At 37.5% G+C, this 20,331-nt stretch overlaps 1 protein-coding gene across 7 annotated transcripts in view; it reads left to right on the top strand.

The window, feature by feature from the left end:
* The window catches only part of TFDP1 (transcription factor Dp-1), a 37,560-nt gene that overhangs the window by 8,863 nt on the left and 8,366 nt on the right, over positions 1 to 20,331 (top strand). For all 7 annotated transcript variants that reach the window (XM_041465740.1, XM_041465743.1, XM_041465738.1 and 4 more), the window contains exons 3-5: positions 5,422 to 5,488; positions 15,907 to 16,013; positions 18,936 to 19,057. In XM_041465740.1, the coding sequence (XP_041321674.1) occupies positions 5,422 to 5,488; positions 15,907 to 16,013; positions 18,936 to 19,057 (296 nt within the window). The remainder of the gene's footprint in view (positions 1 to 5,421; positions 5,489 to 15,906; positions 16,014 to 18,935; positions 19,058 to 20,331) is intronic.

Raw genomic sequence — 20,331 nt, 5'->3', positions numbered from 1 at the left:
CCAATGGGGAAAGTAGTTCATTATCATCTTCTTATAAATGACATTTGCATATGGATAGGGATGAAAGAAGAATAAAGGTTGTTTAAGCAGTCTTAAAATAAGGTTGTTTATTTCTGATTATAAGCTTTATTCCAGTTCCACTTTGTAACTTTGCTTATTTTCTGTTGCTTCCTGATACTGAAATAAGGCCAAAAAAAAAAAAAGGAACCCTGCATTGTCTTTAAAGTGGCTCATTGTAAAATGGCATGGCATAGCATGGAGCCTTTGGATGTGTTGCCTTTCAAATGACTGGGGATCATTATGGATGGAGTTAGTTGCAGTTTTGCACAAGATGGGTGGTTGTTTCCTAGTTGGCTTTGCAAATGCCTGTAGACAGCAGAGACATCATCCTGGTCATGGAATTGTTATGGTTGGAAAAGACCTCCAAGATCAAGTCCAACCATCAATCCAACAGCACCAAATGCCTTGAAAAGCTCTGGGTGGAAATGCTTTTCTTTTCCAATTCCTCCATTTTCTGATTCTGTCATCGCTACTTCTTTCCTAATTTATTTTTAACTTCGCTGTCCGAGTTCTATCTTGTTTCCCCTTTCCGTTGTAGTTTAGATTGTGTTCTTTTCCCACTTCCTGTGTTCTTCCCTTCTTTTCACAGGATTTGATCTCATTGTTCCATTAAAGCTCTCTTCTCAGTTGTATTGCCTGTACTTTTTCAGTGACTTAGAGTTTCTCTATCTCAACTCCTAATTCTGCCATTTTCCATCTGATTTTCTAGCTCATTTTCTGTGTCTTTTCCAGCCAGTCCCAAAATTGTCTCTTTTTCAGACTGTCCCATTCTGACTCCCATTCTTTAACCATTCTTGTATCTTTGGCATTTGTATCTCTTTGTGAAACCCCGTCCTGTGCCTCCAGGCTCTATGGGTTTAATCTGCTGTTAACAACTAAAAATTTCTGTTCTGGAAATCAGTCTTGTAGCAGATACCTCTGTTTTGATGTATCTCTACCCTTTTTGCTCTTCTTTCAGCACTTTTTCAGGTAGCGTTCTTAAAATGGGCTCATTACGTGGAAGCAAGGTAGAGGGGGTATATCTGTGGCACAAAAGCACCCTTCTCTTCCCCATACTTATTTCAAGTAGTGTGGGGCAATGTGCCCCTCTGGTTAAATCTGATATACATAGCACATGCACTTGTTTTTGTCAGATAAACTTATTGCTTTTATAGGTTCTTTGTCCTTCAGTCCAAATTCACCTTGCATATTTTCCTGTTTAGTTTAAAGGTTTAGTGAATAATTTGATGCCAGTTTTTATTAACAAATTGAATTGCAAGGCTGGAAAGCTGTGGAAGAAATTATATTTTTGTTGTAAGGATGTTGATTTTCTAGTGCATAACTTCAGAGGCTGCAAATAGTAGCTTGTTAGTAATATACTAAATTATTCTCTTGTAATCTTTAGGGATTTTTTAATAACTGAAAATGTCTGCATCTTCAGAAATTTTTTTTTTCGGTTTAACTTCAGTCCCAACAAAAAAGCAAATCAGTTTACTGATTTTCAGGCTGAGGGCACTTGTACTGCCTTTCAGTTTTCACTTGTAAACAAAACAAAAATAGACTTCCCAGTCCTCAGGACTGCCAATGATCCCATAGCAGGCTAAGGCTAACTTTAGTTGATTTTTTTAACATGTTTAGCCCTTCAGTTAATTTCTTTTCCTCAGGAGCGCTGAACAATGAGCTGAGACCAAACCTTGGTGCTGGTTGGGATCTCTGCTCCACCACAACTTTGGCAACTCAAATTACCAGATTAGTGCTTTGTCCAGTGGGCTTTACCCACCTTTCCTCTGTGGGAAGAGACTAAGTTATTACAGCTTAGATGCTGTGTTGGATGTCAAAAGCTATTTTTTAAAATCATTGTTGGCTTTGTTGTGGTGTATGAAGGATGAAGGCTGTATCTGTTGCCTGTTTAGGATTTCAGGGATTTCTTTTTGTAGCTGTAGAGAGGTAGACATAGCCAACATGTGTCTTCAAAGAGAAAAACTTTGCTGAATTGTGAAGTTGAACACACTTAATAAGCTTTCAAAATCAGATGTAAAGAGCATTATTATTTCAAGCAGCCCCAGGATCACCATCAAAGGATATAACACATCTTGAGATTGAGATTCGTGAGAAGATAAAAAGAAACTGTGGAATACAAAAAGAATACATAGGAAAATAGTAAAAATCCAAATACCTTGTTACAAGTAACTTGATAAGGCCTAAAAACTAAGTGTGTTTTCTCATCAGAAAATAGAATTTCCTTGACATCTAAACCCTTCCTGACAGAAAGTTACCTTTCCATTGGGGAAAATCCAATACTTTTTCTTGGGTGGCTTTTTTTTGGGGGTGGGGGTGGGGTGGGGGGCACAGAGTTGTTTTTGGTGGTGTTTTGGGTTTTTTTTTTCTTTTGGTTCATTTTGAATCTACAATTATAATATACAGAATGGGAGCTACAGTCACGTTCTCCTCTATTTTCTTTCTTTTGGGCGCTGTGCTGCATAGGTCCCAGAGGAGTAATCCTGGTGCTTCCTCCAAAATAACCTGGCTTGAAAAACAGGGAGAATGTCCTCAAAATGCATACTGAGAGATGTTTTGTCTAGTGCTTCTATTTCAGAACAGAGACACCTGAATTCTGTATGGGATGGAAGTTTTGTTTTTCACTTTCTTTGACCAAAACTTGTCCCTTCAACCAGGGATAAGTTTTGCTCACCTTAGAGTTAAAAGTGTATCCAGAAGTGTGAAGAGCATACTGGGGCTGAAATAACAGAATTTTCACTAGAAATGAGTTTTCACTACGAATAATAACAGCTGGGGGTTCTGTTTTGCTGTGGGATTCATGGTTTTCTTTCCAAATAGCTTTCTGGAGTATTTCTGGGTATATGCTTACAAATGAGTTGAATATGTGCCATTTTAACTGCTAGAGGTGAACCTTTACTAAGACACTGGTATAAAGGTGGTGAAACTGTAATTTCTATATTGGTCATTAGTACTGTGGTCCCTGAGGAGATTCTGCTTGTTATTCAGTGATTGCTTTTCTCTGAATTTTCCCAAATTGTTTTCTTTTATTGATTAAGTGTGGTGTTTTCTTCCAAATGTCCTCTAGTTTTTCAGTGACTTTTGTACTTTCAGTCTTAGAAAAGTATGGTATAGGGTATGTATGCATCATTAACCTGAACCTTTGTAATGCTACATTAAATTACCGTTTTTGGAGTTGCATATTGTTTTGGGTAATATTTTTTCACTGTATGTTTTAATTATGCAGAAGAAGACTTGATGCTTATGAGATTATTTGATACTGTGATGTCGGTTTGTTTACTTAAAATGAATCGAAAAGATTCTACTGGAGACATTCAAATTTTTAAAATATAGAAAATGGAAGGGACCATTAAGTAGTTGATTACTGAATTGCCTAATTTTCCAATTACTGAAATAGTGATTTGCATTAATACTTGAATTTGCTGAATATCACAGCTTAAATATTTGGTTTTGGAATATCACTGTAACTGACGTGCACTTGGTGCAGGTTTGCCTTTGCATATTAAACCAATGAATGGATTTAATAATTCAAAATTATTAAATTCATATGCTTAAAAGAAAGACATTACAGATTAAAATAGCAATTTCCTTGGTGGTTTTCTGATCAAAACCACAATATTAAATGCTTTTCCAGTCTCATTTATAATTGTTATTTATTCTCATGGAAAAAAGAATTTGCAGGTGTCCTGAGTACAAGCCTCTTTCTGCTGTGGAATACAAACTTAAGTACTGCATTGAAAGAAATTGTGACAATGAGACTGCACTTCCTGCGTGGTTTAACACTTCTCTTTCGAAATTTAGTTAGAATGGGAGTATAAGGTAACACTTAGCCAAAAATTCTCCTTCGTGTTTTCCCGTGGAGTTCCAGTGTTCTGGAATGTCATGCTGCCGTATTGTAGCCCTAATAACATCTTTGTACACAATACTGGTCTCATATTGATGAGTACACCTTTTTCTTTGGAGGTGTCTGATGTAGTCTGTTGCCTTTCTGAATTGTGTGGTTAAGTGTGATAAAGAGTGAGGCTTATAAAGAGGTCTGGTGCCTGGGAACAGGGTGGTAAAACCGTCCTTTGTTTGAGTGGGTCTTAGAAATCCCTGCTGTGGGCAAGGAGGACAGGCAGTGTCCTGAAACCACTGAAAAGTTGTTGCAGCTTCTCAAAAACTCTGCTGTTGTGTTACTTTTTAGGAGGGGGGAATGGTGGACAGAACAGCCGCAGACTCTTCATTCTGTCCATCACTTCTGCTGTCTGCCCGCTTACCATTCTGTGCGTCCAGGTCCTCATAGCTGCCATGCCATTACAGGCTACTACTCTTTATGCCTTTATTCCCGCTTGTCTCCTGTGCTCCATCATCTTCTCTCCGCATTCACTGAGGAGAGAAAGTTTCCTGTTTCTTAAAGTTCCCTGTCTTCGGTAAGAAACCCTTGGTCTGATATACCTGGATAATAATGGCTCCACAGCATCATCTAGTGGCTTCCTTGTTGTCCCAAACTTCTGGCAGATCTCAAGTAGGGCTCTTCAGGTAGACTTGTAATGGAGAAGGTTTTGCTGCTTTGACTGACAGCAAAGCACTTGACTCTTGCTCAGGGATGTCAGTAAGCCTGCGTGTACCCGCAGTGCACAAAATGCAGCTCAGGACTTTTCAGCCTCTGGAACACCATATGCTACACTGTGGTTAAGTACAGGTATTGACTTTCTTGCTGTTGTTTCTAAATGGAAACAGTGTGTCCTGTGTTTATTATATTTCTTTTTTCAGAACTGTTCTGTCTGCAGGTACAAAGAAATTAGTGCATCCTGTTCTCTATTCAGTTAATAGTATTTTGAGAGTAATCCACTACTGTGAGGTGTCTCAAAGGATGGTGATGACTTTGTAAACCTTACGACGCCCTATAGCTTTTTTCATTTTAGAGGTTTGTATTCTGATCTTAAAAAAATAATAATTGAAAGGCTCAATACATTTCTTATTAATGATATTTTTCCTGACTAAAATGACCCAGGTGCTCTCCACTGCCTGTGCTGGTTTTGCTGCAACGTTTTTACCTTGTGTGTTAGGTGAGTAGTATCCAGAGAGAGAAAGGTATAGATGCAGTTGCCTGTTAAAACAGTGCATACACGCTGTAAGAGCTTAGGACACAAATAGCAAAGTATGTGTAAACTGATTTTATGCTTGCTCTCAAAGAATATGGCATTTATAAAATCAAGACCTGAAAATTCGACAAGCACTATACCCCAAACAGTTCGTAGTGTCAGGTTTGTGGCAAAATGAACGGTAGCAGTAGAGGAGACTCGTAAGATACCTTTCGTCTTTACCAATTAAAAGGCTGTCTGTGTTTGTAAAATTAATAAAAGTTGCTTTCTTTAACAGGCTGGACTAATTGAAGCCAATGGAGAGCTTAAGGTGTTTATAGACCAAAACCTAAGTCCTGGAAAAGGTAAGAACACAATTCTTAGTAAAACTCTCCATTTCTTGATTTTCAGTTGTTATGCATTTTACTGGCTTTAAACTACTTTCTTAGCATAGTTTTTGTAAAGTTTTTCTTAAGTTACATGATCAGTAAGCAAACTGTAGATTTGCTGTGGTTTATAATTGTCTTAAAACTACAGGTGCAGTTCAGCAGTGGTTTGTCCTACATGTGATCTCCTTAGTGTAGCTTGTGTTGAAGTATAAAGACCAGGATGTTCTGAAGCATCTTTGGGGCACTGTGTTTTAGCAAATGGAAAAAAAAATGCAGGGGGGTAGAAGTTTAAAATGGGTTATGACAGTTTTTATGATAGTGCATCCACTCTCCTGCAAGCTTATCTGAAAATATATTGTGAACAGAACTGTTTTGGTCTTGCAGATAATGCCTGTGCATGTATGATAATGTAATGTCATTAAGCAGTTTAATAAAACACAAGATATACATTTGAACTTGAATTTGATACGTGAGCTAAAAAACTGAGAGTACCTTAAGCATTTGGGGAGTTAGGAGGTGCACTTTCCCAGTTAGCATAGTTGGGGGAAAACCAGAAGGGACACTTGAGTTCCAGCCACCTGCAGTTCTGGACAGCTATGGCATGTAACCTCTTCTGTAAACTGATTACGCTACATTTGAAGACTGCATTTCATGTATTCTTACAGGAAGGCTGTTTCCAAAGTGAGACTGTAGAACTCTAATTCCAGTAAAGCATATTCTTGTCAGTTTATGCATTCTGCTGGTGACAATTGTTTATCAGGTTAATCATTTTCTTCAGCATGTTTACGTACTCTTTGTAAATAACAACTGAGTATCTTAATAGTCTTTACTAGTTTGACAGCAATCTAGTCACTGTTTCCTAGACATCTCATTAGATGTGCTCTTTGTCCCCTGTGTTTTCTTTATTGTATCCTTTGAGCCTGTTTGATTGCTTTCATCAACTTTCTTGAATACAAGTGACTAAAACAGTATATGTGTGTCTCTCAAGTGAAGTATTAGTCATTTTAGTGTGGAGAGATCCGTAATTTTTCTATGCAACATCATGTTTGGTTCATAGGCAACTCACAATATATTTTGGTGAAATAGCCATTTTCCTTTGTTGTTGCTTCCAAATAATGACAGTCTGCTTTATTGTTGTGTGTGACAGATGGTGTCCTTTGATAGGCTGTATGAAGTAAGGTGAAATTTATATTAGCATAATCATCTGCTTACTGTCTGTAAACTTTACTGTTGACTAATCTACTGGCTTTAAGCATTGTTGGAATACTCCAGTACTCCCAGATTAGCCTGTAGTCCAGTTTTGGTGAACTTCTTTAGTATTACTGCTCTAGTATTTTATGTTCCATTCCAGGAAACCATTTAACTTCTGTCACCACCACTAAGTACAGCAAGTATTTTATTAGCATCTTACTAGACTCTGTCTTGGACATTTCCTTGTCTAAAATATACATTGCTTTACAGAAGGGGGGTGTGCCACTAATCTGTCCTGCTCTGCATTTGTCGGAGAGGGCACTGAGGGGGGAGTAAAGACGTGTATTAACTGGCAGAGGTGTATTTCTGTAAACACAGTCACACTCCGCTGAGCTAGAGAAGTGTGCAAGTAGGTACCTGATCCTTAACAGCTGTACCATATGTCCTAATCCTCTGGGCAGTAAAAGTGATTTTTTTTTCCAGGGCAGGTACTTTAGGAGGGTATATTTTACACCCACATAGGAGTCTAGACCCTGTTGCAGTCAGTGGAGATCTAGTCAAAACAGTGCAGTCTAGACAGCAAGAACTGGAAATATGACTCTTCCATTATTACATAGCTCTTTAAGTAGAACTGGTCAAATTGGAGGACATTTTATTGCTTATAGAATTTTGTAAATAAATCCAAGTTATTAAATAGTTTATTATAGCCCTGCACTTTGTCCAGTTTGAGAGTCGACCTCTCTACTCTCAATGTATAACACAGCAAACTGAGCTATCCTCAGCCCATTTCTGTAGCTCATTGCTTTTAGGGGAGTTCCGTGAAGTTAATAGACAGTAACTAATTCTTAATATTGAGAAGAAACAGCTATTTCTCTTCGCTTCATCAGTTTGTGGATTTTGTCTCTAGCTTGCCTGTGTTTTATATGCAGGCTCTGTAGTCTTAATCAGAGCTTAATCTTGCAAATATTTGTCACTGAAGTACTCAGATATGTATCAGAATGTATTCACTGAAGTAGTACTTTTATTCCTTGGCACTTAAAATTTTTAGGGGGTTTTGTGCAGTCTTTAAATGTTGACTTTGACAACTACACACAAAAATACTACGCTGTCTCTAAAAGTAGCTGTCTGCATTGCATGCCATTATATCAACAAAGTGCTGTCTTCTGCTATTTCTTAAAATCTGTGCAAAATTTCTCTTAATTTCATGATGGAGAGGATTCAGTCTAGAAAATAATGGAGTAAGCTTTCCATAGGGTAGCAGAAATGTATCTGGTATACTTTTTAGGGTGAGTTTAAGGTGGTTAGGGAAAAAAATCTTTATGTTCTTATCTGGTGGTCATCATTAAAAGGTTTTTTTGGTGTTTTTGTTTGTTTGGATTTTTTGTTTGGTGTTTTTTTTTGGTTTTTTTTTTTTTTTACTCCATCTTCCCCTTTGGATTTGTATTTCTTTTAAGGAAAAAAAAAATTATATTTTTCTTTATATTTCTTTTCTGGAAGTTGCAAGTCAATCACAAGAAGGGATTGAGAGTACATTCATTCCATGAGTGCTATTGGTTGTGGGGTTGAATCTCCCTTGTCAGATGAGTGGTTTGTTTAGCCCCATCTGCTGCCCTTGACAACAGTAATGGGGCAGGCTCTTGAGGGAAAATGCAGGAACCTGGCTACTTTTTGAAGTTCATTCTTCTTATGCTCCTACAGCACTCAAAGTCATTGGATTAGTAATACCAGAGAGTGCATTCCATCATAGTTTTGGAAAAGTCCAACTTTGAAACTCAGTGAATTGAGAAGAAAACCCAATGAGAAATCTATCACTTGCTTCAGTTTCTACTTGTTGCTGGCCAGATGTGAAAAGAGAAGTTCAGCTGTCAGAGGAATAAAGGTTTTAGGGGGATGGTAGAGGACAAAAAATTACTTGTGTGCTGGGTCATAAGGACATGCTTTAAAAAACAGGGTTAAAGAGAACAGAATATTGTTGCTGAAACGGTTCTATAACATCGTCGTCAGCAGTCTATAAGGTATGTGACTAAGTGGTAGTATATGACTCAAGTATGAAAGATGAGCAAAGATTGGCTCTTCGGGCCAAAACCAGTTATGATGCAAAAGTTCTCACAGCCTGAACAGATTTGTTGCAATGCTTTTGAAATGGGTGTGAATGAGCTTCTGTAAATTTTTAATCATATTTAATATGGTAACTGGATAAGTTCTTTTCAGACTTGAATTTTGGTGGTAGGGTGTTGCTGTTGTTTCTTAGATGAATAGTAAAGAAGGGACATCACTATCTTGCTGAAGAGTTATGCTGAACAACCTCTTGCTCAAAAAGTCCAAAAGATTTGGAATCAGATAGAGAGGGTATGTTACAGAACAATCTCTGCATGCAAGTCTTATCCATACACTCATTCTATGACTGTTCATTAATGTCTGCTGACAGAAACAGGCTGCCAGTGTAGACAAGCTTTTTACTTCAGCAAATGGGGACATGCATCCAGTATCTCATGGAGAGACTGATCTCCAAGACTGGTCTCAGCCATGAGCTCCAGATTAGGATTTGTGTTTGAAAGCAGAGACAGACTTTATTTAAGAGGAGAAAACAGTATGTAAAAAACCCCAGACAAAAACACAACAAGCACCAAACCCCCAAACAACAACCCCACGAAGGTTTGTTTATAATGAGTAATGCATGCAATTTTGAATAAATTAGTCATGCACATAAAATACCTTTCTAGAAAATGCTCTAAAAATTTATTGCTTCAGAACCATCTCTAGTGTGAAGTAAGAGGTATCACCGTGTTTGTGGTAGAGATGAGATGGCAGCTTGTGTTTCCTCCAGTGCTTGTGCAAACTCCAGAAGTTGTTGCCTGTAAATTTGCCCATGTTTTCCGTTACCCCTGTGTATTTCTGTTACTGGAGTGTAACACTCCATATAGCCCTGAAAAAACAGTATTACTGTGAAAAGTTTGTTTTACTTGGTAACCAGGAAGGTGGTTTCCAACTGGCTAATTAATTTTGAGAGTTAACAAATACATATGGTTTGGAAGGATAGAAAGAATTTTTAATAGGGGCTGAACTAGTAAAACTTCCTTATGAGTTTGTGTTTTCTATTGGTGATTTGGCAGTGAATTTTAAAAACTGAGAAATTTTCCTGTTTCTGGATGTTACATTTTAAAGAAAACTGTTACATTCTGGTCCTTGCCATATTCAGATGAGTGTTGATATTTAAATGTTAAATAGAACACTTTTTAAGTCTAATCATGCCCCTCACTTGTGGGGAAATTTGGATGAAAGAAATTACTTGCTTCAGATGAGTGCGAGGGAAAAGGTCACCAGTGGTATTAATATTGTATTGAAATTAAAGCTCTTAGTTTAAAAGTTACTCAGAAAGAAAAGATGGGTCTTCTCTTTTGCCAGTAGGTGGCATTATTGGAATGTTTCTAGCTCCTTTCACTGTTTACACTTTAAAAAAAGGTTTCACATTTTACAGGCTGATTATACTTACATTTCAGGTTTGAAAAAATCAACGTCAAACATGTAACATTTTAAGGTGTGTTTAGACTGTATTTCAACACTGCCTAACTATAAGATTGTTTTGTTCTTTTTATTTATATGACAAGAAACTTGCAGAGTAATGTTATTGTTACTTTTACTTGAAAATTCGTACTCCTTGATTTTTAACAGTGACTGGAATTGTTCCTCTGGAATAGAACAAGAGATTAATTTCAGAACCCCATGAATTATGCTTCCACAAACAGATGCTTGAAATTGGTTATAAAATCTGTATTACTGCAGCTGAGGTAATTCCAATTAATACTGTCTAAAGTCAAGCTAAGGAAATAAAACTATTTCTGGAAGTAGAAGTGGAATTATGGGAAGTCTAAAAGTAGACCCCAGTTTATTTCAACACAGACTTGGAAAAACTGGTTTGTAATAGCTGAACTATTACTAGTCATATATAAAGATGGTAAGAATCACATAAAAGTCTGAGTTGTAAGTGAGTACTATACACTGGGAGACATGGATGTCTGCACAAAAGCTCTGAATTGCTGTATAAGCATGTTTGTTGTTGTAACAGGATGGTGTGGCTTGTTCAGTAAGTAGGGGTGCTTTTACTTGTCTTGGGCACACAGCTGGAGACAATCATCTGTCTGTTGTCACACAGAGACCCTTAAAAAGAATTCTGTGTTTTCTGAAAATTAGCATATAAGTAACTAATAAAATAATATGAAATATCTATGATGTTCCTGACAGAGATGTTAACAACTGCAATGTCACAGGAGTGATATATGAGGAATCAGGTCCCAGGATATAATTGTCATCTCTGTCTTATGACAGAACTTAGTTTGTTAGAGCCTGCATTACAGGGGAAGTAAATTGCTTTTCTGTTGACTGCTCTCTTCTTCTCAAGTAAAGAAAACACAAAGGCAGATTACTTCAGAAAATGGTAGAGTATCTAGAATGAATGAGATTTCTGCTCCTGAGGCAAGGAGTACTTCAGCCCATCCTCTCTATCCTGAACACCAAATTCAAAGTCACTATTGTTTCCAGGACTGGAGCAGTCAGCTTTTCAGGAGATCCACCTCGCTGTCTGCAGAGGGCACTCATTTCTTTGATACTGTCTTTTTTCTGTGTCATCTTCAGTTTTCTTAAATGTTCTTCATTAACTGCATCACCAGTCTTTTAAGCTGTCAAAATTCTGCAGGGTACTACTTTTTGGTAAAACTCTCTAGTTTGTTTTTATATGCAAGCAAAGGTCCAGTTGAGCAGTAACCAAGGAGAGCACTTACTTGTTTGTAGACAGATAAATCAGGTTTTGTTGCAGTGCTGCTTCTTTTGATCTGCAATTTTTTTATGCCATTATTCCTTCATGCCACCTGCATAGTTATCTTGTATTTGGAGGTATGCTGGAACATCATACTGGTGAAGTTCTACTTCCCTTTAGGTTTAATGATTGCATATAAGTTACTAAAAGTAGTTTTCCAAACATTTGTGACGCTGTGAATGTAAGTAGTAGTAGTAGTTATATCCTTCTGTATACATTGTTTTTTCTGCTCTAAATGGCATTTTCCTGTGGTTCTCAAAGTCTTAAAGGGGGAAAAAAAGATGTGTCATTACTAGCAGTATTAATAATTTGTTTTGAAAAGGAAGAAGTGTTGATGCCAGTACAACTGTTTGCAAACTTGTGGTTTTAATTTTTACATGCTGTTATGTACACTGTACATTGTCTACAAAATACAGGATTGTTGGGATTGCAGTGATTGCTGACTAACAGTAATTAAGAAATTAGTCGTAAGATTTGTTTGAGAAACTGAGCTGTCAGTCACTTGCAAATCAAAGTTGATAAAATTACTTCTGCTTGTATTTAACAAACAAAAACCTCCCACATGTTATGAGCCTTTGAAAAATGCAGATGAATATGAGTAAAATGTTTGCATGTGAGGCAAATGAGAAAATAGAATGCACTTGGACAGAGACATTGAAAATATCCTCTTAAAAGTTTTCTGTATACTTGAGCAGTTATACTCATGATAAGTTGACTTTGACTTTGCTTTGAATGGTGATGATTGCGTTAGTATTCTTTCACTTACATTTCTGTTTCCTTGTCAGTCAGTTTGTGCTGTACAGAAAGATGAACCTTGTAGTTTCTGTTTAGAGCCAGGTTGGTTCAGTTGCATGAGTTAACTCTGGCACAGCACTACAGGAAATGTTAGCGTAATTAAAAAATTTAAAGAAACAGTGTGTGTGCTCATTCTTTCACACTATGGATGTTTTAGTTACAAGATAGCGATTTCTTTTCAGAAAATAAAATTATTAATAGCAGGAGGCTGGAGGCTATCTAATAAACCTTACCTTCAAAGCAGGATCAGCTTTGGTGCACAGAGCCTTCAGTTCTTGAATTTTGCTGTCCATCACCAAGGAATCTCCTACTCAGCCTGTTGCTGTAAACTACCTTTAGCAATTTCCCTGGCTGGAATTTGCCACGCAACAACTTGTGACTATTCCCTCTTTTCCTTTTGTTGTGTCCTCTGTCATCTCTGTACTTCCCTTTAATAGTTGAAGGCAGTGATTTCTGCATATAACACCCCTTGCTCCACTTTATCCTCTTCCAGAGGCTGAATGCCCCAAGCTCCTTGAGCTTCTCCTTGTGCAGGATGTACTCCAGTACCCGAGGCACGCTGGTGTCTTCCTGCTGCTCTCTCTCCTGTTTGCTACTGCCTCTCCTTGAGCTTCTCCTTGTGCAGGATGTACTCCAGTACCCGAGGCACACTGGTGTCTTCCTGCTGCTCTCTCCTGTTTGCTACTGCCTCGTTTGCACCTTGGCCCCCGAAACGGAACAGAGTCATCCAGGGACAGTGTAAGAGTGCTGAAAGAAAAGGAATAATCGCTTGTTCTTGTATGCTTCCAAATGCAGCCCAGGATGTGTTTAAGTCTTTGTTAGCATGGGAGAGCACCTCGGGGAGCATCTGCTTCCTAACCACTGACCCGACCTCTGCTCTTGTGTCGACTTATATTGGCACATTTTTGTCTTTGTTGATTGAGTAAATTTTTTTAATTAATGTGATAGCATAAAGAATTTCTTCTTTTTAAACATATCAGAATAATTAAGTCTCTTGAGTGAATCTGAAGATTAGAGGGTCTTACGGGAGTATTGTTCTTTATGAAGTTGTCCTACTGAAGTAATATTTGGAAGTTGTCGTAGGAAAAAACTCAATGTGAACGGGTAGCACTCATTGTACAAAACTGTCTACCTCTGAATTCTGAAAGGAGCTAGCAGTGGTACTTCTGTCCTTGTAACTCAGTATGTGTATAATTTATATAGTACCAAAAGGAAAGAGAGCAGCATGGCCTGCACTGATTTGTGAAGGGCTCCAATAATGGCAGATGAGTAAGTCAGACTTCTGTGGCAGCCCGGTTGAGCAGGTAACAGAGAAGAAATGCATGTGTGGATAGATGTGATAGTGGCCTTCAACAGGGCTTTTCTAGAGGGAGGCAAAAAGGCAGGGTCTGCAGTTACTTCTTGTCAAAGTCATGCTTTGAAAGAGTCAACAACCATGTGGATAAGGATTATCTAATCAGAGCAATGTCCTTGGATTTCTTAAAAATAATTTAAAAAATTGATTATCAAGGTCCTTAATCAGCCTGTTAAGCTAAGGTGTGATAGAATGGGATGGTCCTCCCATGGGTTAATAATTGGTGAAAACTGAACTTGGTACCATGAGTATCCAAAGTGAACTGTTAGCACTGAAGAAAGGTCTTGAAGTCGTCGTGTTAATGAAAATGTGGTATCAGTGTTTGGTGGGGAATTTTGAGAATTACTTGGAAAGGAACAGGGAATAAAATAGTAAACGAGCTATAAATAACATAATGCATTCTTTAGTCATGAATACTGTATGGATGCCTGTCATCTGCAAAAGAAAGGACAGGGGAACTAGAAAGCATGGGCAACTATGAGATCAGAGGTAAGGGGGGGTTGGTTACAGCATGGTGCTCATAATGCCATGGTTGGGAGTTGGATTCCTGTATAGGCTATTCTCTCAAGAGTTGGAATTGATGATACTTGTGAATCCCTTCCAACTCAAAATATTCAGTGATTCTGAGAAGATGATCAAATAGATGGTGTCTTAACCTTGGAAAGCAGTTACAACTCCTCTTTTATACTGGAAATACAGTCTTCAGATTGCACTGAATTTTTTAAAGCAGTGAGGAGAAGTTTAAAAAAAAAAACTTCAGGAAGCTGAGGAGAAGCTACACAAGCACTAGTAGCCAGGGTAGTTCATATTGATTTATTGTATTCCACAGAGAGGAAGAACAAACACAATTCCGGTCATGATAGCGATGAGTGTACTTGGAGGGACAGGAAGATATAACAGACTTACTTTACAAACTGGGTAGCTGCTGACTTGCTGAAAGAGCTCTGGAAAGCTGGTTAGTAATGGAAGAAGGACATGCTGCTGCATCCTGTTTGGGAATAGATTGATCTCTGAGAGTAAATTCTTATGTGAAGCTATCATTTTGGCATGGTGTAGTAATAGCAGCTGGGAAATGTAAGCCTTCTGGAAAGCAAGGGCTTAAAGAAGATTTGATTTGTCCTCACATTTACTGTAGACATCCTGAATGTATAGAGGGATGATAGGCATCAAGGACCAGTCACAGCCCTCCTGATAAGACCCTTGTAAAAATGCTTATTTATTGCTTCTGTATTGGACAATGGGAAGAAGAGAGGAATGAGAGGTGTACCAACTCCTTCTGACCCCATTGGCCTCTTTAAAATTTATCTCAGAGAAACAACTGCTAAACCTGACAACCACTTGACAATTGATTTGGCAAAAAACAGTCTCCAGTATTTTAAGACTGGTTTGTTCATAATTTTCTTACTGTTGTCACTCTTTGTTGCTTCTTTTTTTCTTTGCTCTGTTTTGTTGTTGGTTGGGGAGTTTTTTGTTTGTTTTAAATAGGTGAGTTTGTGATTCTTTCCTCTAAACTATATAGTGGAACATGAAACTGCTAGCAGATACCTGCGTTGTTGTTTTTGTAGTTCATTTATCTTTTACAAGGCTTAAGACTTGCTTTACCTACCAGTGCTGATTGTGTATAGGTTATGAACAGGAAGAGAGAGAACCTTTCCTCCAGGGTCAATCTGCTGAGTTGCATGTATTTTTCTGAAATAATGGATTCTTGGGGTTGCTTGTTCTTTAATTCCCTGCCTTCAAATGGAGGGGACACTTAGAGGGAAGTTGGGAATATTCTCTTGCAAAGGCCTGTTCCAGCCAAATTTTATCTCCTGTAGGCCAGCATGTCTCAGGAGGCTATGCCATGTGCTGTGCCATTGGGCATGTTTGTCAGGTGGTACTGAAAATTATTTCAATAGCCATAAAGTGTAAGGGTAGAAGAAGAGAGAGGATTATGCTTTTTGTTAAATGCTGGTTGCCTGTATTACTCTGCTTTAAGAAAAAAAATTGGAGTACAAGGAATTAAAACATATTAAAACAGTGACCTGTAAGGATTCGTAGAAGAAAGTTTGAGAGCACATACTGTGAATTTTAATTTATTTTTATTCTTCAAATGTGTAAATGCTACATTTATAGTGAGACACTTTATATTATGTGTGTCAGGGCCAGTTTCCATTAATATGCATTGGTAGTACAGATGAGACTATTTGCTAAAATAATACAATGTGCTGACCTGAAGCTCTCTACTTGTATTTGTTTTAGGGGTTGTTTCTCTATTGGCTGTTCATCCTTCCACAGTAAATACAATTGGAAAACAGCTCCTGCCAAAAACATTTGGACAGTCTAACGTCAACATTGCACAACAAGTGGTAAGGAGACTGTGGGGTTTTTTTGTTGGTTTCTTTGTTTGTGGGATGTGGGGTTTTTTTGGGTTGTTGGGGTTTTTTTGTTTGTTTTGGGATTTTTGTTTGTGTATTTTGTTTGTTTGGTTATTTATTTGTTTTTATTGCTTGTCCTATTGTTTACACATACAGCATATCCGACATAGCCTGGCAGTCTGTATCACTTGTCATGGGCAGATAATCTAAGTTTGTTTCTAATTTTAATAGACTTAGGTTACAAAAAAAAAACAAAACGTATTGTGTAAAGAAGTTCAAAGGTGACGCTCAAATCAACATGAAGTTACCTTACTGTTCAGGTGGCTTTATATTTTGTTAGTCTTGCCATTTAAAATCAGTGTGTCTTTCAGATTCTGCTCTGAAATCTGGCATAGGGAAATGTAAATTTAAGTCCATAAAAACATTTTTACAGAGATTTGAGCTAAGTGGAATAAAATTGAAAGCATAACTATATTTTAGTACTTAATTGAAATATTCATTTGCTGAAATACTTATTTTGAGCTTTGTATGAGATATATGAAATTAGATGTTCTAAGGAATCTTACAATGCATTGGGTAATACATAGATTATAGTAATTCTTTCACTAATCATAATTAGAATTCAGTGATCTGAGTAGGTTTGGTCTCAATCTTCTGGAAAGCAACTGTAACATGTAGACATCTGAACTAGTGTCTTATTTATTATTTATATTTGATGTTCTTCTTTGTATGAAAGCAGTAGAGTAGATTTTGAATGTAGAGTAGATGTTAGTCAGACTTCTCTGTCCCCCTCTAGAAATAAACCTGTGAATTTGTGCACACTTCATTTCTTCCTGTGTAGAGTTGAGTATTTCAGGACTGAGTGCAGTAGTGGTTCAGGGTTTGCTGCTGCCAGTTTTTTTTTTTCCAGCTGTAATTCCTCTCCTCCTCACCCCCTGCCCCTGTTCTTGTTTGGCTTACATCTTGGAGAGTGATAAAAATTCTAGAGGTACAGTGGTGGGGCTGCTTGTGGAATTGTAAATGTAAAGCAGGGCATTAGAGAGCAGGACTCTCTGCAAGCAAGGTGTTAAATCATCTCTTGAAGTCTTCTTCATCCTAGGGAATAGAAACCAGCTTGCAGTTTTCTTCAGTTCTCCATATAATCTGTTTACTTGAATAGCACGCGGGTGGTTTTCACTCTCTTTGGAGACATTTGGTGAGCAGACCAGTTGGTATCAGAACTGATAATATTTTTTTTTCGTGGGGATAAAGTGAGCAGGTTCACATGTCCTGTGCCAGCATTTCCCACCCTCATGCCATTTCCTACAATCGTAAGTTTTGTTTATGAAAAGCACTAGAGCAGATTATTCGGCTTTTCATAAGAGAGAAACATTTCAATGTGGCACAATGCTCCTGGAAGGGAGTACTAAAGATATTCTAGCTGTCAGAAGTGGATATGGGACACAGTCTCAAGCTGTGTCACGGGAAATCTAGGTTGGATATAAGGAAGAAGTTTTTTACAGGAAGAGTGATAAAATGTTGGAATGGCCTGCCTGGGGAGGTGGTGGAGTCACCATCCCTGGATGTGTTAAGAAAAAGACTGGATATGGCACTTGGTGCCCTGGTTTAGTTAAGATGTTTAGGGCATGGGTTGGATTTGATGATCTTGAAGGTCTCTCTTCCAAACTTGTGATTCCGTGATATAACAAATTTATATGTTAACTGGTCAGAGAGATGGCATAATTTAAAGAGAATATTTGGGAAAAAATAGAGCTGTTTGTCTTTCCAGACAGCTGAAATCATGGACATCCTACAGTCACTAGACTACCTTTGGCACCATCTATGTAACTTTCACGCATGAAACGTTTCATTTTCAGTTTTTGTTTTTACTCTTGTTGAGACTAAACTGTTGAAGCTGGCCTGAGGAAGAAAAATTAAGTTTTGCTGTTCAGACAGAATGTAGCTGCAGGAATATATGTCAAGCTTGTGGATGGTGATGGGTTCAGGTTTGTTTGAGTTTTTTTTTCATTTACCTGATGTCAGGGATACAACCAGCTGTTTCCACTCGGAGGTAAATATACCCCAAAAAAGTAGGCATATCTTTCTACAGAAGAGTAATCTATATGGTTTAATTTTTTCCCCATAATCCATATTTTCTAGACAGTTACATTTTAAACATTTCAGAAATAAAAAACTTCACCTGCAAAAGTGGGTATTTTATGTTTAGCTAGTTTCAGAGGGCACGGTTCTATGTGCTAATGTATGTCTTATTATTTATGGTCAAATTACCACATCTTCTGGACAGTTCACATGGAGGTTGGAAGATTGTGCTTAGCCAAGTGTGTGCTCCTAACATGTTTGCAAGGGAATGGATTTGCCTGATTTGATGTCACTCACTGCAGTGATGAGGAAAGTTCACCCTTATTCTTTTTCACCTCTAACACAGTAGTTTTGACTCTAGTGCTAGATGCTGACACCAGGAGAGAGGGTTCTTGCAAAAGCTCTGCATTTTCTCTGTGGTTTTACTGATTTTCAGATTTTCTTACATTTGTATTTTAACTGTAATTACTGCAGCCTCCTTATACATAATTTGGTAGGGTAGGGGGGTTTTTTCCCTCCTTTTTCCCCACCATTTTCCTTGGAGAGACTGTGTGTGTGTGTTTTGATATTGTCTAAGTGTTGAGCAGTATTAAGAAATCCAGCAAGCATGAAAACCTGATTTAAGGAGGTTAAAATATAAATGCTGGTATCTTAGGGTGTGCTCTATCTATATTAACTGTAGTCAGAAGTTTTTAAGCAAGTGTGTATCAATTAGACGCATCTAAGAGAAGTATGTAAAATACTTGTGTTTGGATAATGCATCATTTCAGTGGTGTCACTTACAAATGTTTCGGAATTCTTACCATTTTCCAAATGATTTTATCTTCACTGTAGGTTATCGGTACACCTCAGAGACCTTCAGCGCAAAATACCATCCTGGTAGGAAGTCCGCATACGCCTAACACACATTTTGCATCACAGAACCAGACTGGAGATTCTTCACCTTGGTCTGCTGGGTGAGCAAAACGAAAGCTAGAAAGGTTTAATAAAGTGTTGGGACTTCTGTTTTAAGTGTTGTGATAGTGTATGTACTCTTCAGACTAGCAGTGTGCCAAAGTATTTTCCTTTTCATGAAGAGCACTTCACCACTGAAGTTTGTTGTACTAAAACAGGGAGTAGTCACACCATGAGTACCTCTTCATTTCTTGTAAAAGAATGCAGAATATTTTCTGTAAGCTCTGGTAGATGTTCTGACATTACTAATAATTAGAGAATTTAGGTCCTAAAAGGACACAGGAATTTGTCTGACTTGATTCTATGATTTCTCTTATGCTGGTGTATTTTCAGAAAAATACGGTGTATTTCTGATTGAACAAGGGTATCCCAGAGTGTCCTTTGAAATAAGAATGTAGTCCTTTTTGAGAAAAAGTATTAAATACAAGTAATGCATTCTTTTGGTGTGTTTTTTTCATGCAAGCTTGTTTTTAAGGGCATTTTGTTAAATGTAGTTGCTTTAAGACTAAATTTATTTTCGGTGGCCTGTTACTTATAAATAGATTTCTACTTTGGAATTATACAGTGAAATGAGATGTAAGAATTGAGACTTCCCCTTGATGAAACTAGTTTTTTTGATACTTGTATTTTTCCTCTAGTTACAAGGAAATTTATATATTAAAACTTTGCAAAGCAGAAAACTTTGTTATACTGCTTGTATCTTGTAACTTTGAAGTTCTAATAGCAATTTCATATACTGTATAACTTCAAATCTGTGATATAGTAATAGTGTAATGTTCAGTGAGTTCAACCAATACCAGACTTTGTCTGTTCAGTCAGTATCAGTATCACGTTGCATAGAAAATGCTCAATCTATGTGCTACTTAAAAATAAAAATTGTAAAAAAGGACAAAAAAGTTCTCTCCTCTGACTCAGTTTCATGTTTTAGTATTTATGCCCTTATCTCTTCTTGTCTTGAAGTTTTTAAGGTTTTCTTTATTGACTTCTTCAAGTAATATCCCTATTGTTAATTTTTTTGTCTGCTACTAGAAAAATTTCAGGCCAGGTTGGATAGAGCTTCCGGCAACCTCGCTGAGTTGAAGATACCCTGGCTCAGTGCAGGGGGGTTGGACTGGAAGACACTTAAAGATTGCTTCCAACCCAAACTATTCTATGATTTTGTGATTCTACTGAAGCTAGAAAAGTTGGCCAAAGAATAAATTTATATTGTGTTTCAGCATCAAGATACTAGAATTGTTTATAAATATTGTAAAATGTAAGAGAGAAGGTTGGTAAG

The sequence above is a fragment of the Pyrgilauda ruficollis genome, unplaced genomic scaffold (genome assembly GCF_017590135.1).
Source record: "Pyrgilauda ruficollis isolate IOZ18807 unplaced genomic scaffold, ASM1759013v1 scaffold190, whole genome shotgun sequence".
Lineage (NCBI taxonomy): Eukaryota > Metazoa > Chordata > Aves > Passeriformes > Passeridae > Pyrgilauda > Pyrgilauda ruficollis.
Note: the sequence above shows the minus strand (reverse complement) of the source record. Positions and strands in the feature narration are given on the sequence as shown.